This window comes from Nyctibius grandis, chromosome 18 (genome assembly GCF_013368605.1).
Source record: "Nyctibius grandis isolate bNycGra1 chromosome 18, bNycGra1.pri, whole genome shotgun sequence".
NCBI classification, from domain to species: Eukaryota; Metazoa; Chordata; class Aves; order Nyctibiiformes; family Nyctibiidae; genus Nyctibius; species Nyctibius grandis.
This window is the reverse complement of record NC_090675.1, coordinates 9,057,437-9,073,667: the sequence shown is the minus strand read 5'-3', so window position 1 is coordinate 9,073,667 and position 16,231 is coordinate 9,057,437. Positions and strand designations below refer to the sequence as shown.

Genomic DNA, 16,231 nt, shown 5'->3' with positions numbered 1-16,231 from the left:
GCGTCAGATCCTGCTTTAGATTCAATTTCAAACGTGTTCCCAGATCCCGTCCGCAGCAGACAGGCCGAGGTGTGAGCCCTGCTCAGCTCTGTGCACCCATGGGCGTTTCACTCCCCCTCCTTGACGCTGTAACTCCTGCCAAACTCCTGGCCCCAAACAGAGAGAAAGGGGTTTCTGGAGGTGCGGGGGCCTGACCCTGCTGAGGGGATGGGTGGGCTGGGTGACCTCCGTGGGGCTGGGGGCTGCCCTGAGCCTTCCCCCTTCCAGGGGCAGCCGGGGGGGGGGGGGGAATTGCACCCACCGGGCACAGTTTAAAAATAAAGGGAAGGAGAGAGAGGAACCGGGGAGGGGGCAGAAGCCAGCGTGGGACACCCCCTGCCCTCGGGGTCTCCTTCGGGGTTTTGCTGCCCGGCACAGCCGAGGACCCTGCCTCGAGGAGGATTTTAGGGGGGCAGCGGCTCCGCCCGCACCCGCGGAGGTTGCGCCGGGCGCGGAGATGCGCGTGATTTTGCCCTTTCGCGGAAGCCCTGCCCGACCCCCCCGCTCCTCTCCCGGCCCCGCCGGCCCTTCCCCCAGAACCGCCGTTTCTGCCGCTTTTCATCTCGTTTCGCCGCGACCCCGGCGCGGAGCCGAGGGCTGCCGGGGGTCGGGCCGGCCCCGTCCCGTCACGGTGCAGCTCCGCCGGCGGGACGGTCCCAAACCCTCGCTTTTAATCCCTCGGAGGAAGCGGGCGGGGTCCCGAACAGCATTATTTTATCACATAACGCCGTTCGCGGAGCTCTTTTATTCAGGAGATGAACCGGCCGCGACGCGCAGCCCTGGTTCTCCCGCTCTCCCCTCCCGGGACCGGCTTCGCTCGGGGAACCCGGGCGGAAAACGGGACCCCGATTACCAATAAACTCCGACACAGCCCCCGAGGCGGGGAGGCCCCGGGGAGGGCCGACACCGACCGCCGGGGTCCCGGCGTGGCGCGCCCCGACGGAGCGGGGGCTGCGCGGCTCCGTGTCCCCGCGGGAGCCGAGCCGCGGTCACGCGTGGCGGCGGGCGGAGGGGGGGGGTGCTCGCCCCCGGCCCCATCCCATGACGGCGATGAGGCGGCGGTAATGCCATTAGCCCGGGGATTACGCGCCCGCGCCGGGATGTGACACACTTTCTCAAATGGAAGTTTTTTAAACAGAGGGATTTGCATGATCCTCCCCCCCCCCCGCCCTCCATCCCCGTCCCCGCCCGCCCCCCGCGGTGCCAGCTCAGGTTTCAGGCCGCTGTCCCCCCCGCCCTGGCACGGCCCCGGCCGGGGCTCCCGTCTCCTTTTAAGGCAGCGGGCTCGGTGCGTGCGAGGCGCCGGGCCCCGACGTGGGGAGCCGGGCAGCCCCGGGGGTGGGGGGCCGGGCGGAGCCGGGGGGGGCTCATTCCGCTCCCGCGCAGGGAGGGCGCTCCGTAACTAAAAAAACAAATATACTAAAAAAAAATCAATCAAGCGGCGGGGCTGAGCGGGCTCCCGGATCAAAGCGGCGCGGAGGTAACGAGGGCGGAGTGCGGAAGGGGCGCGGAGGATGAGCCCCCCCCCCAGCGCGGGGCGCGCAGGGGCTGCCCGGCCGGGCCGGGGTCACTCGCCGCCCGCCCTCACAAACAGGCTGGAAAAAGTGTTTATAAATTATTCAAACTCTGGATAAACTTCAGCGGAGTTTGTGTCTGCATCTCCCCGCCTGTTGTTATTTTCCAGAAATCTGGATTACTGGAAATATTTTCTTTAAAGCTGGAGAGAAATCTAAACAGTCTGAGGGCAGGGGGAGCTCGGGGGGGGGGGCGGCCCGGGGGCTGCCGCGCTGGCGGGGCTCCTCGGGCTTCCCCTCGCTGGGCCGCGCAAGGACGGGGCGCGCAGCTCCGCGGCCGCGCAGCGGGAGGAGGGAGGACGGCGGCGCCGGGGCTGGTGTCGGGTCGAGCATCTCTCTCGGTCGCTGTCGATAAAAGCGCATCAGGCCGGCCCCGGTGCCCGGCACATCCCGAGCATTTGCCGCTGCACAGCGCGGGCCCTCCCCGTCCCCCTCGACGGGCACTGGGGCGAGGGGGGGAAGGTGTTTTCCCGGGATCTCCCGGGGGTAAGGGGATTCCCACCCCGATGAGGGGTGTGAGGGGAGATGCGGCGTCCCGGGGAAGGGAGGTGGAGGAGAGCTGTCCCGGACGCAGGTGGGTGACAGCAAACGAGGCCCGTTTCATTCATTACACGTGGGTTTACTTTCCTCTCCAGGTGCAGCGGGAGAAGCGGAGCTGCGGAACAGTGGGGGCTGCGGGGACGCCCCTCGCCCCCTCCCCGCCTGCCCCACGGCCCAGCTGCGGCGGGGTGGCCAGGCCGGACTGGGGGGGATCCCGGGGCAGGAGGGGGCCGCCGTGTCCCGAGGGTGCTCGGTACCCGACGGGCCCCTCCTGCGAGGCGAAGGGCTCCTGCCGGTTACGGGGACAGGGCGGAGGGAGCTCCCCACCCCGCACCTGCGGATTCGCTCCGGACGATGTGTCCGGACGTCTCTGATGTCCCCAGGTCTGTCTGTCCAGCTGCTCCTGAGGTAGCAGCGAGGAGCCCAGCCCGGCGGCACCGTCCCCCTCCCGCCACGGCCCGGCCCTTTCGCACCCCCGCTTGGGTCCCCCCCGGCTCGGGAAGGTGCGAACGGCCTCTCCTGCCCGGCGCCGCCGGGCCGCCCTCCCCGGGGGAGTCCCTTGCCGTGGCATCAGGGCCGGGAAGGGGGGGCCCGACGGCTCACCCTCAGCACAGGAAAACCCTTTTCTCCTGGAGCCGGAGCACCCGCGGCCGGTGCGCCCCGCGCAGCCCCGTCGGGGGGGAGCGCTCCCCGGGGCGCGGGGCCGCCGCAGCCCGGTGGAGCCGGGAGGAAGGGAAGGCGGAGGCCCGGCTGCTTGTGAGAATTGTTATTTTTCATCAATCACCCGCAATTTGTGTAAGTGCCCCGGACAGGACACCAGCCGTCCTGCTGGCTGGGGTCACGGAGACAACACAGCGATGGAGAAGAGCAAATTGCATTTGCTCACCAGCTCACAGATCCAAATTACGGCCCTCGCATGGCGCGGGGAAGGGAGCGAAAGGTCCATGTGACATGAGGGAAATATGAAGGACTTTGACAGGTCTTAAACGGCCTGGCGCCAAGGCCTAAGTCTACCGGCTAAAAATAGAAAAGGGATGATGAGTGGAGATGGGCAGAGATGAAAGGGGAAAAGCGAGCGGGGCCGCGCTGTGGGGCGGGTGGGGCGCGGGGGTGGCCAGGCCGGGCCGGTTCCCCTGACCTGGCCCGGGATCGATCCCCGGGGCGCCCGGGCCGCCGCCGTCCCAGCCCGGGGACCTCTCGCCAGCGCAGGCGGCCAGAGCGGCTTCCGGGAGCCGGGCACGGTGGCCCTGAGCGATTCAGCGCCCTGGGACGGACAGAGAAACCCTCCCTTGGGAAGGGGACGGTGCGGTAACACCTCTCCTCCCCGACCCCCGGGGCAGGGCTGGCCTCGGGGCGGGAGGAAAAACCGTCTCCCTGCCCAGCGCCCGGTCACGGATGGGGCAACGCCGGGTTGCGCCCGGCCGCGGGCATGAGCATCCCGCCCCGTCCATGGGTACAGGCTCCTGGGTCAGATCCGCGCCCATCAGGCCGGGGGCCGCGGCCGGACCTGCCCCGGGCAGTGGGTGCCCGGCTCCCCGTTAGCCCCCCACCTCCGGTAGTCCCATCGGCGGGCACCGCTACAGTGGGTCAGGGAGAGGAGGCTGCTCTGGATCGGTTTTATTCTGCAAGCGAGGGCCTCTGCGACGGTACAGCGGTGCGGGGGCGCGGCTGGGGGTCCCGGGCCCCGGGCCGGAGGAGCGGCGACCTTTCCTCGCGGGGAACCGCCTGCCTCCAGGCAATGAGAGGCTCCGGTTTTGCTTTGTGAGGGGGAATTTAGAAAAAAAAATAAATAAAATACAAGCAAGCCCCGTTTTTGCCAAAGCTGCCGTCAGCAGTTTTCCGTGGCGGCGAGGAAGCAAAGTCCAAATCGGGTCTAAATTTCAGTCCTCGCTCCCCGTTCAATGGTCAGCAGGACCCCCCCCCCGCCCCGGTCCTGCCGCCCCGCACCGCTGGGGCAGCCCCGGGGGACGCGCTGTGCCCGCCCCGTCGGGCGCGGTGGCGGGGCCGGGCAGCGCAGGCAGAGGTGAACCTGCCACGGGGCACGGGCAGGTTGTGAACGTCCCCGAGGAGAGCCCGGGGCTTGGGTTTGGGCTCTGCGCGGCGCCGGGGGGCAGCGAGCGGGGAATCGCTATTGCAGGATGAACCGGGCGGGAGGGGGGATAAAGAGGTCGGGGTAGGGAGGGGGCACCCGGGGGTGTCTCCTTGTCCCACCCTCCACGGGGAGCAGCGAAACGCGGCCCCGAAGGCTCGGAGCTGCTGCGGCCGCGCCTCGCTGCGCATCCGCGGAGCGGCAGGGCAGGGGCGGGAGGGGTCGGGTCGGGGGGCAGAGGAGGGGGCCGGCCCCCACTCCCCCGTCCCGCCTGGCCGCAGCGCAGGCGGCGGGGGCAGGAGCCTTGGAAGGATGGCAGGGCGCTTTTTGAAGATTTGGGGGTAAATATGAAGTGACAAGAGACGGGTCTTTATTGTGAGGGCTCAGCCGCCTGGCGCCAGGGCCCTCTTCAGCCACCGCGGCCCCCAGTTAATCAGCGCAGATCTCCAAACCGACCTCTCCGCGGGGACACCCACCGCGCCCGCCGCCCCCCCGGGCCCCGGCGCGGCGGGACCGGCCCTAATCCCTCTGCAAACAGCCCCGGCGTGTCCCCCCCCCCCCGCCTTATCTGCCTCCCCCCGCCCGGGTAAACAGCCCCTCCGGCCGGCCGCAGCCGCGCCAGCCCCCGGCCGCGCACCCCACGCGCCCCGACGGCGGGGTCTGCGCCTCCGCCGTGGGCGCGGGGCTGCGGGCGAGACCCCCGCACCCCCCTCGTCGGGGCGGCTGCCGGCAGAGCGGGGGGCGACGGCAGGGTGCGACTCACCCGCGCTGCAGGTCGCCACTCGGGGCCTCGCCGCCGGGCCGCGCTTTCGGCGGCCGCCCCGTCGGTGCTGCGCGGCACTGCGCGGCTGTGCGCGGAGCGGCGTGCGGGGCGCGCCCCAGCTCGATCCGCTCTCCAGGATCTGTCGTAAGACGGCAGCCGCCGAGCTCCCCCGGCCGCTCCCCCCTCCGCGGCTCGCCGCCCCCGCAGAGACCGCCGGGGGCCCTTTGCCACCGCCCCCCCCGCCCCCGGGGCTCCGCGCCGGGCGGCCCCGGGCGCTGCTCCCCGCTCCGCCGAGGTGGCTCCGCGCTGTCCCCGCACCGGCGGCGGCCGCTCCCCGGCCGCGGCGCAGCGAGGGCTGACCCGGTATGCGGAAAGGAGCCGGGGGTGGGATTTCGAGCACTTTTCTCTGTCATTGGTTAATATTTTATTCTGTTGACATGTTTTCTTACTGCCGATGCTTCCGACACCTTCTTCTTTTTTTTTTTTCCTTTTTTTTTTTTCTTTCCCTTCTTCCCTTCCTCCCTCCCTCCGCGCCCCCCCCCTCCCCGCGCCCCGGAGCTTGGCCGGAGCTGTCAAAACCACGCCTATGCAGATCCACAATTGGTCTGAAACGCGTAAAATCAGCAATCAAGGGGGCTTGGCTCATTAGCGGGCGGATCAGAGCAGGAAGGACATGTGAGATAGTCACAGTTTTACAGAGATCAGGACAAGATCTCACCGTTTCCACTCCGGCTCCTTTAGCCATGAGCAGCCCTCGCCCCAGCGCCGTCCGCGGAGCGTGCAGCCGGGCCGGCCCCGCCGGGGCGCAGCCAGGGCCCGCGGGGGTGTGAGGGCCAGCGCGGCCGCCCCCGCCCCGCCGCGCCCCGCGCCGCTCCGCGCAGCCCCGCGCCGGCTTTTGTTTCTATTTTAGTGTTGGGAAGGACTTTACCGGAGGGCTCTCTCCCTCGCTCGCTCTCCCTCGCTGCAACAACAACAACAAAAAATAAGGACCGACTGTCTCCCCTCCGCAGACCGGGAGTCCCAGGAGCCGGGAACTGCCTCTTTTTTTTTTCTTCTTCTTCTTCTTTTATTTTTTTTTCCAGCTCTAGTTCCGCTGTTTTTCGGCATTTTTTGTGTGTGCTTTTTTTTGGTGTGTGTTGTTGATTTTCCTTCCTCTTCCAGAGACTCGAACGAGTTCGCTGGGCAGGAGAGAGAGAGGGAAAAAAAAAAAACCAAACCGCACACACACATTTTTGTAAAGGGAATCCCTCTTTTTCTCCTGGATTTGTGGATGCACCGATGAGAGATCCAGCCTTCCCAGGGACTGCCATGGCTTACCACCCCTTCCACGCACCCCGGCCGGCCGACTTCCCCATGTCCGCTTTCCTCGCAGCCGCCCAGCCTTCCTTTTTCCCCGCTCTGGCTCTGCCTCCGGCGGCGCTGGCAAAGCCCATGCCGGACCCCGGGCTGGCCGGGGCGGCCGAGGCCGGGCTGCACGTCTCGGCCCTGGGACACCACCACCAAGCCGCCCATCTACGCTCGCTCAAGAGCCTGGAGCCCGAGGAGGAGGTCGAAGACGACCCCAAAGTAACGCTGGAAGCCAAAGAGCTTTGGGACCAGTTTCACAAGCTGGGTACCGAGATGGTGATCACCAAATCCGGGAGGTAAGAGCCGGCCCCGCGCAGACCCGCGGAGCCCTGCGGAGCCCGCCCCGCACCTGCGCGGCCGCGCAGCACCCTGTGCCCTCCGTTTCATCCTGCTTCCCCCGGTGCTCGCCAAAGCCTCCCCGACGAATTAAAGCGGGGAGTTTCGATATCTGGAGTTTTTCGGATGTGTTTACCCCCCTCCGAGCTTCTCCCACACCCCCCAATTACTACTTTTCCGAGCGCGATCCCAAATTAAATTTGTGCGCGTTAATTGAGCGCCCGTAATCCCCCGCTGTATTTGTTTACGCCGCTTCTCGCTGCTTCCTTCCCTCCTGCCAAACTTTCCCCGCGGCCGGGGTCGTCCCCGGCCCTGCCCGTGCCCCCGACCCCGGGGGAGGGCAGCGGCGGGGCTGCCCGGGTACTGGGCGAGCGGCTCGTCGGAGGGCAGGGAAATGGGGTGAAATCCGGGATGCGTTTTCACCCCTTATTTCCCGGAATGGGATTTTTAGGCTTTTCCCCTGCTTTCTGCCCCCGGCGGGTGCAGCAGAGCGGGGTGAGAAGCAGCGGGACGTGAGAAAGGCTGGAAATCCTCAGCGAAGCTAAACTAAAAGATGGTGGTTTCGGAGCGGCAGCCGGGGCCGGGCGGTGCGGGGCGGCTCGGCGGGGCCGCGGCCGTCGGGGGTCGGCGGGCGGGCGCAGCCCTGTACCGCTCTGGGTCTCTCCGCAGGAGGATGTTCCCCCCGTTCAAGGTGCGGGTGAGCGGCCTGGACAAGAAGGCCAAGTACATTTTGCTGATGGATATAGTGGCGGCCGACGATTGCCGGTACAAGTTCCACAACTCCCGCTGGATGGTCGCCGGCAAGGCCGACCCGGAGATGCCCAAGCGCATGTACATCCACCCCGACAGCCCGGCCACCGGGGAGCAGTGGATGGCCAAACCTGTTGCCTTTCACAAGCTCAAGCTCACCAACAACATCTCGGACAAGCACGGCTTTGTAAGTGCGGCTGCGGGGCAGAGCGGAGCCCCCCGAGCAGGGATCCCCGGAGGAGGAGTGGGGTTTGCTTGGTACCGGGGCAGCCCGGCCCTGCTCTGCCCGGGGGGAGCCGCTGGGCTTTAACGGCTTCTGCCCCCGGCAGCAGCACGGTGGACGGCGGGGCCTTGCCGGGCCCTGCGGCGGCCTGGCTGTCCCGCAACCCCCCCTGCTCCTGCCCGGCGCCGAGGGGCAGCTCCCCGCTGTCCTGGGGCTCTGCGAGGAGCGGGGTTTTTGGGGTGGATGTGCGGGGCCGTGGCTGTGCCGGGGGTGGCAGCCAGGGCAGCCCCGACGGGGCGGTGGGGCTGCGGCCGGGCAGGTGCAGCCCGGGCTGTCGCTGCGGGCCAGGCCGGGCCGGGCGGAGCGGTGCTGGAGGCGGCGACACCTGCGCTTAATTTCCGCGGCCGGGAGCGGGGCTGGAGCCGTTAGCAGCCGCGGCTCCGCACCGGCTGCTTCTGAAAGGCCCCTGTTTATTTCCCTATCGATCATATCTGCATCACTCTCCGGAGCTTAAAAAAAAAACCTAAACCAAAAATAAAGCCCAAAAACCAACAATCCAAAGAACAACAAAAAAAAATTGAGAAAGAAAGAAACCGAAGCGTGGTGGCAATTTGCAGAGACCCGCAGAAAGCAGGGTCAAAACGCGAGAGGAGCGTGATCCTGCGTGAATGCATGGGGGAAAAAAAAATCCCAGCGCCCAAGCCGGCTGTCTTTAGCCTCTGGACAAGCATTTAGGGCGATAAAGGGGAAGTTCATCGCCCAGCGTTGGTGATACGGTAATTAGCGGGGACCCGGGGCCGGCGGGGCAGAGCCGCGGGACGCGGCGCTCAGGTGGGGAGAGCAGCTCAGCAGCTCCCCGGGCACTTTTCTCTTTCTTTTTATTTTTTTTTTTTCTTTTAAGGCAGGAAACAGCGTCTTCGTTAAATAATACATTGCAAGGTTATTTATAGACAGCAAGGTAAATCGATAGAGAGGGTGTCTAAAAAATAGCATTTTTTGATACCGGGGAAAAACTAGTTTGATTCAGTGTTTTTAACGGTTCGCCTCCTTCAATTAAAGATTTCTGGTATCTGTCGTTGTCCAAAATCCGGACTGTGTTAAATCTGGGAGATGAGGGTTTAGCCAGTGCCCATCTGGTCAGAGAGGGATGATTATTTTTTTTTTTTTTAAAGGAATGTAGATTTGCACGCCTGAATGAGACTTTTTGCACCATTTTCATGGTAAATCCCGTCTAGATGATATCAATAGAATAGCGATCTGACAGTTCATCAGCAGGTGATTATTGCTGGGATTAAAAAAAAGGAGATTTTTTTTTTTATTACCTTTTAAAACGAAATGAAGTGATAATTATTTAGCCATTTGGCCGACGTTATTTGACAAGAATTACTCAAGCTTTCGCCGTTCCCCTACCAATTCCGGGCGGTGAATACTGCATTTCAGCCCGACCACAGCAGGTTGGGGAATTATTTAATCGCTATCGGGCAGGAAAACGTTGCCGGTGCGGGCAGCGAGGGGTCGGAGCAGCCCCCGGGGCGCGGCTCAGGGGGGGGTTCAGCCGCTTCCGAAAATCCTCAGCCGAATTGCGGCTGAACAACAAAACTAAAACGAGAGGACAGAGAATGGCTGTGAGTGCTGGCGAGGCTTTCAGACACCTGGTTGGGGAAAAAAAATGTCTGTTCCTTCTGCAGCGTTGCTCCGAGACATAAATTTAACATGGCTCATGGTGAAACGCTCCTTTCACGTCGCAGGCGCTGGCTGGGGCTGGCACGGGTTTGTGCCGCCACCGGCACGAATCGAGAGGCTTTTTAACATTTTATTTTTTTTTTTTTTGTGGTGGTGAGGTAGAGTCTTTTTTTAAAAAGGACGGAAGTATGAAAAGCGGCGAGAAATGTGTCGAAAACTCACCTCGCGTTTGCAGGGTTGTAATACAACAGGGAGATCCCTTTTGCTGCTTTACTGCCGCGCTTAACGCCCGCGAAGATGCTGCTGTGCCTGCCTTCCCCTGACCTCCTTATTTGGGGGCAGATCGTGCAACGGCATAAACAAAAAAAGAAATTTTCCTCTTTGGCATCCGCCACCGTTCCTTCCTCACGGTGAATTTCTATTTTTTGTGGTTGTTTTCGGGAGAAAAGGGATTTTTTTTTAGGGAGCTAGCTAGAGACGCGTGTAATGCGGACCGTGAGGCTGACGGCAGCGGCGGGCTGTGCTCTCTCGCCCACCCAGACCATCCTGAACTCCATGCACAAGTACCAGCCCAGGTTCCACATAGTCCGGGCCAACGACATCCTCAAGCTGCCCTACAGCACCTTCCGCACCTACGTGTTCCCTGAGACCGACTTCATCGCCGTCACCGCTTACCAGAACGACAAGGTACGGCTGGGCAGCCCCTGCCCGCTCCCTGCCATCCCCTCCTGCCCTGGTCCTGTCCCTGCCCATTCCCTATCCCCTGCCCCTGGGCCTACCCCTGCTCTTACCCCGGTCCCATCCCTTACCCCTTATTAGGGTGTATTTGTGCGTGTGGACATTTTTGGGGAGAGTAGCCAAAAGGCAGCAAGAAGAGAAAGGTTAAACCCCAAGCCCTCAGAGCAGGAGGCACACTTCATACTACTACTACTATTATTACTATTGCTAATACTAATGCTATTGCTGATTTTATTATTAGCATTGCTGTTATTACTATTAATAATTTCCTCATGGACTTTGTCGCACCTTTTCTGGGCCACGAGAGCCTTTGCTGCAGGCCCAGGCTGCAGAGAGCAGCACCATGGCCTGGGCAGCCTCATGGAGAAGGTGCCCTGGGCCCTGGCGGAGCCAAAAAAATAGAGCCAGATAAGCTAATTTTAGTTGCTTTCGTGATTTAGCAAGTGTCACCCTGCAAGCAGCGGAGCCAGGAGAGCCCGGTGGGGAGCGGAGAGCCTCTGCCGGCCCCCTCCAAGGGTTGAGTGTGTGTGTTTTAACCCAAAAGCTGACCCCCACCTCCACCCCTGGCTGCTGATGCTAATTGACAGCTCTGTCTGAGGGTCCTGGTGGGCTTGTTTCCCTCGTAAAGTTTATGGCGAAGAGTCACAATCGATTAAAGAGCACTTTGTCTGCTCGGCCGCTGCAGGCTGCGCGGGGCAGCCGCTGGCCGGGGGGCTCCGTCGGGCCGGGGTGGCCGGGCAGGGGGTGCAGCGGGGCCGGGCAGCCGTGCCTTTGTCCAGTGCCCGTCTCGGGGCCGTATTGCAGAGCCATGCATTATTGAGCACCCTAATGTCGCCGGCCCCAGAAACCCGTGGCGGGGAGGAATAAGAATAGCTTTTAACCAGCGCCGCGCGGCTCAGTCGCCATCTTCCCTCCGGGGGGCTGTGAAAAATAACTTCCTATCATTAAGACTCTATTAATAATTCAAGCTGAAACCTCAGCATCATTTTTAATAAAGCATGCGGTGTGTTAAAGCGGGGCCGCGGCGCGTTTCGCAGCCTGCGCAGCGCACCGACGGCGGAGGGTGGGGGGGGGCGGACAGGGCTTCACGCCACCTCCTTTCTTCATCTCCCCCCCGCAGATCACCCAGCTGAAAATCGATAACAACCCCTTCGCCAAGGGCTTTCGGGACACGGGCAATGGCCGGCGGGAGAAGAGGTAAGGGGTGTCCCCCGTCCCCCCACCCCGCCGCTCCGCGCCCGCGGAGAGCCGGGCGGTGCCCGACGCTGCCTCTCGCCCCGTAGGAAGCAGCTCTCCCTTCCGTCGCTGCGGATGTACGAGGAGCCCTGCAAGCCCGACCGCGACGGCGGCGAGTCGGACGCGTCCTCCTGTGAGCCCTCGGCGGTGCGCGATGCCCTCCACTCCCCCGTGGGCGCCCTCCCCAGCCCCCTGCGCCTCAAGGGCAGCAGCAGAGGTAAAGGGGTGACCTCCGGCCCGGTACCCGCCGTGCCTTCGGGGCTGAGCCCACCAGCCCGCGCCCCTCGTCCCACCACCGCTCTCCCACACCCCAGCATCGGGGCCGGTGGGGCTGGAGGGAGGCGCGTTCCCAGATCTCCCCAAACATCAGGTTTCTGCTCTCTCGGGGCCGGTGGGTGCCGGTTTCTTCAGGGTAGAGAGGCAAAGCAGCAGGGAAAAAAGATGGGGATGGGCACAAAGGAGCCCAGGGGTTGAAAGGACAAGAACAGAGCAAACGCGAGCAGCATTCATGGGCTGCAACGTTTTCCTGTTTATACATTAGTGTAAACAAGAAGAAATGGCAAGGCAGCCCGTGTGCTAGGCGTGTTTGCCCGTCTCCTCGCTGGTGCGTGCCCTGCCTTTCATGGCGAGCTCACACTCCCCTGGAAAAAAAAAAAAAAAAGAAAGAATTAATACATTTTAAAGGGGGAAAAAATGTTCTAACTCCAGGGCTTCAAGCTAGTAAATGAAAATAAACTAGCAGTTCCCACGTTGCAGGTTTTCGATGCTGGGTTTTGTCTTGCCGCACTATCAATCTGCTGCTCTTTAAACTTTCCACCAGCCCGATTCCCTGCAAACCTTCATCAAAACTGCAACCCCCCCGTCCCGAGCTGGTGGGAGGGTTTATTACACCCCTCTCCTCTTTCAAAGGCTTCTCTGAATATTCGCCCCAGCCTGCAGAGCTTCACCTAACCCGCACCAAAATGTTTTTTTCGTTTAGCGGGAGCCGGTCGGGCAGGGGCTCTGCTCCCCTCGCCATCCCCTCGCCGCTCGTCCCCCTTCCTCCTCTGAGAGCTCGGTGGGTTTTTTAAATTAAAGCCACTTTCAGGAAAGACAGTACCATACTTCTTGCCTTAAAACTGCCTCTTTAACCTGCCTCAACCTGCACATTTGGAATAAATCCACGGCGCGCTGTTGATGGGCTCCACGTAATTAAATATATACAGGACCATTTCCTCCAGCGCTGTCCAGCCGCCCGCGCTCTCCTCGTCCCCCACTCCTCAGTCCGCTTTGAGCTTGCAGCTAACGAGAGCGATGCTGTAATAGATTTTGGTCCTCCATCAAACATGTTTTTCCTGTTTGGCAGAGCAACAGGACTGCTGTTGTTAATCCCCTTTCCCCAGAGCGACCGCAGCACGAGGGCCCGTTTCTGCCCCCGAAATGAGTTTCTCCCGTTAATAACGGTTGGGACTTTGCCACCGCGATCTCTCCCCGACGCCGGGGCTCTTGTGAGTGACCCCCTCCTCGCCTCCCCCGGGTGCTTCTGCTCTGACCCTCTGCCCTTCCATCCCCTTGCAGAGGAGAAGCCGGCGGCCGACAGCGATGCAGAGGTGGAGAAGGCGCCCGAGGAGCGGCCGGCGGCAGCGGCCAGCCCCGGCGGGGAGGACGCGACGCCCCGCGGCAGCCCCTGGTGCCCGGAGGAGCGGAGCAAGGAGAGGCGCAGCCCAGAGAAGGTCAAGGACGGTGCATCCCCCCGGGAGGGTCCCGGCGAGGGCCTGTTCAGCGCACGGGGCCTGGAGAAGGACAAGGTGGAAGGAAGGAGGAAAGAGACGGACCCGGGGAAGAAGGACGTGGAGGGCAGCGGGCTGGGCAAGGAGGCCTTCGCCCCGCTGATGGTGCACACGGACAGCCCCCCGCACCTGAGCGCCGGGCACCTGCAGAGCCTGGCGCTCTCCAGCCTCCATGGGCAGCAGTTCTTCAGCCCCCTGGGCGCAGGGCAGCCCCTCTTCATCCACCCGGGACAGTTTGCCATGGCGCCCGGCGCCTTCTCTGCCATGGGCATGGGACACTTGCTGGCCTCGGTGACCGGTGGGGGCAGCCTGGAGAACGGAGCCCTCTCGTCCACCCCGGGCACGGCAGGGACGGCCACCCCCTTCCCTTTCCATCTCTCCCAGCACATGCTGGCCTCTCAGGTAAGCCCCCGTGCCCACCCCACATCCCCATTTCCATCCCTGCTGTCAGACTGGTCCCTGGGCCCCCCTCTCCATGTCCTTCCCCAAAGCTCTGTGAATGAGCAGATTGCTTTGGGGTCACAGCTCAGGCCCAGCTGGCATCACCCCCACTGTCGGGACACACAGGGTGGCCCCAGTGCAGGTCAGGAGCTGTTGGTGCCCCCAGCCTCCCCCATGCCCCCTGCAGCCCATGGGGACAAGGGGGTGACGCTCCCCCCGGACCCCTGACGAGCTGCCTGGTGTGGTACGGGCAGGACGTGGAGGACATTTTGAAGGTTAGCCTCAGGGTGATTTGAGGAGGAATCTTGATTTTTTTTGCAGCTGATATGGTTCCCCCATAGGTGGGGCAGAGGCAGGAGCCGTGGCCCTGCCTGACCTGGCTGTCCCCATCCAGCAGCCCCCCGTCTCCCTGCCAGCCCTGAAGCGGCTCCTGCAACGCCTGTGCTTGCGTTGCCTTTGCCAGCCCCTACGATGAAACGCATAAAGATGTCTTTGAACTCCCCTAATTTATAGATCCTACTTAACAATGTGTTTTAATGTGGTTAAAGGTCTGTGATGCTGCACAGATGGGGACACACAGTGTGCGGGGAGGCGCAGGGGCAAGGATGGGGCAGGTCCCGCAGAGGGGTTTGTGCCCAGCGGCACCAGCCCGGGTTGGTGCGGGGTGGATGGGGCTCCCAGCTGTCTCAGATATCCCCACGCTGTGGTTTTGGAATGACACCGGGGTGTCCTGGTTTTGCCTCGGCTTTCTCAGGGGAACACGGCTCGGGGGGCAGGCAGGAGGGGGGATGCAGCAGAGCATCGGCACGGCTCTCACCCCTCTCTCTCTCTCCACAGGGAATCCCGATGCCCACCTTCGGCGGACTCTTCCCCTACCCCTACACCTACATGGCGGCGGCTGCGGCGGCCGCCTCGGCCATGCCGGCTACCAGCGCGGCGGCCGCCGGGCCACTCTCCCGCAACCCCTTCCTGGGCAGCAGCCGTCCCCGCCTCCGCTTCAGCCCCTACCAGCTCCCGGTCACCATCCCGCCCAGCACCAACCTGCTGACCACCGGCCTCCCTGCCAGCCTCAACCCCGGCTCCGAGGGCTCCAAGGCCGGCAGCAGCCGGGAGTCCAGCCCCCTCCCCGAGGTGCCCCTGCACAAGGGGGGCAGCCAGCGCCCCTCCGCCTCCCCCAAGGCCTCCCTGAAGGAGTCCCTCAACGAACTGCAGAACATCCAGAGACTGGTGAGCGGGCTGGAGAGCCAGCGGGAGCTGTCACCCGGCAGGGAGTCCCCCAAGTGACCGACGGGGCGGGCAGCAAGCCCTCCCGGCGGGGCGGAGAAGCACTGGTATTTTGTACAGCACAGGATAAATATTTATTGTGGAGCGAGGGGTGGGAGTGGGGGGGCTGGAGCAGAGGGATGGAGCCCCGCTGGCCAAGGGGACCCACCGCCCCAGAGGCAGGAGCGAGAGGTGCGAGCGCAGGGCTCACCCAACCCCCTCGGCTGTGGGGCTGGGAGCGGCTCCCCCTGCTCCAGCATGGCCACAGACCCCCAGCCCCTCCGCTCCCCTGCTCCGGGCACTGGGCAGCTCGGGGTGGGGGTGGGCAACGAGCCGGCACGGAGGCACCCAACAGACGGGGTGGCCCCAACCCCCAGCCCCAGCCCCGGGGAGGTGAGCGGGGCCAAAACCTCATTGTGCAAGGGGAAGGGGGGAGGCAAAAATAATTAACAAAAAAATAAAAAGAAATAAGAAACGAAACATGGGAAATGAACCACCTCGGCAGCCGCCGCCGCGCAGAGCTGGTACGGTGCGGGGAGCCCCGCTGGTACCCGGGCAGATATTTATGAAATAAATGATAGTTTGTGTAAATAAGCTATAAGGATCCCAGAATATGCAAATTGGTATTAATTTATTCAGAGTTGTACATTGGTGTGTACATAATATTTAGAGTTTAACTCATCGCATTTAAGTTTTTTTTGTTTTTTTTTTTCATTTTACATGAACATATATATTGTAAATGAAAACTATTTAGCTCTTTGTGATTGAAGGAGATATCGGTTTCTTTAACTGTGTTTTAAAATATTGTTTATCCCGCCTGTTCTCTAGGACAATCATGTGCCACCGGTAAAAGAATTTTTGGAGTCATTGAAACTAAGAGTTCAATTCTCTAATGGACTTTGCAAGAAAAACAACCACGAATCTAAATCGTAACTAAAATATCGCGACAGTGCGGGGTATAGAGAATGCAGGAATAAACCTCAGGTTTTTATTTTTCACTCCAGAACAAAAAAAAAAAATGGTATAATAAATTTAAATATCACAGGACTGTGCTCTATATTTGTTTTAAAATAAAAAGATACATGATTTGCAACGTGCTGGTTACTCGGGTATCTGTCTGTTCAGTTTTGATGAATTCTCACATCTTTCAATAAAAAAAAACTACTCGGAGAAGTCCCGCCGGCTCCCGCCTGTTTCATTCCCACGGCCGCACCACCCCGTCGGGGCCGCCGCTCCTCCGCAGGTGCGCAGCGCTGCGCGGGCGGCCCGGCCCACGCGAGGGCTCGGTTTCCCGCAGCCGCGGAAGGGGCCGCGCATCCCCGGCAGCTTCCCCGGCCCCAGCGCGGGCTGCCGAGCCCCGGGTTTGATGGGGAGAGATGAAAATCCCGCGAGGTGCGTGGCCCCCCGCCCCGGCGGGGCGCTCCGCGGGGGCTCCCGGGG

The 16,231-nt window shown here is 62.5% G+C and overlaps 1 protein-coding gene across 1 annotated transcript; it reads left to right on the top strand.

Moving 5' to 3' along the window:
- The first annotated feature begins 6,149 nt into the window (after nt 1-6,149).
- TBX2 (T-box transcription factor 2) lies at nt 6,150-15,884 on the top strand. Its single transcript, XM_068415524.1, has 7 exons — nt 6,150-6,648; nt 7,358-7,625; nt 9,885-10,031; nt 11,203-11,279; nt 11,366-11,535; nt 12,876-13,489; nt 14,366-15,884. The coding sequence occupies exons 1-7, from the start codon at nt 6,284-6,286 to the stop codon at nt 14,810-14,812; spliced, it is 2,088 nt and encodes a 695-aa protein (XP_068271625.1). The 5' UTR covers nt 6,150-6,283; the 3' UTR covers nt 14,813-15,884.
- The last annotated feature ends 347 nt before the right edge of the window (nt 15,885-16,231 follow it).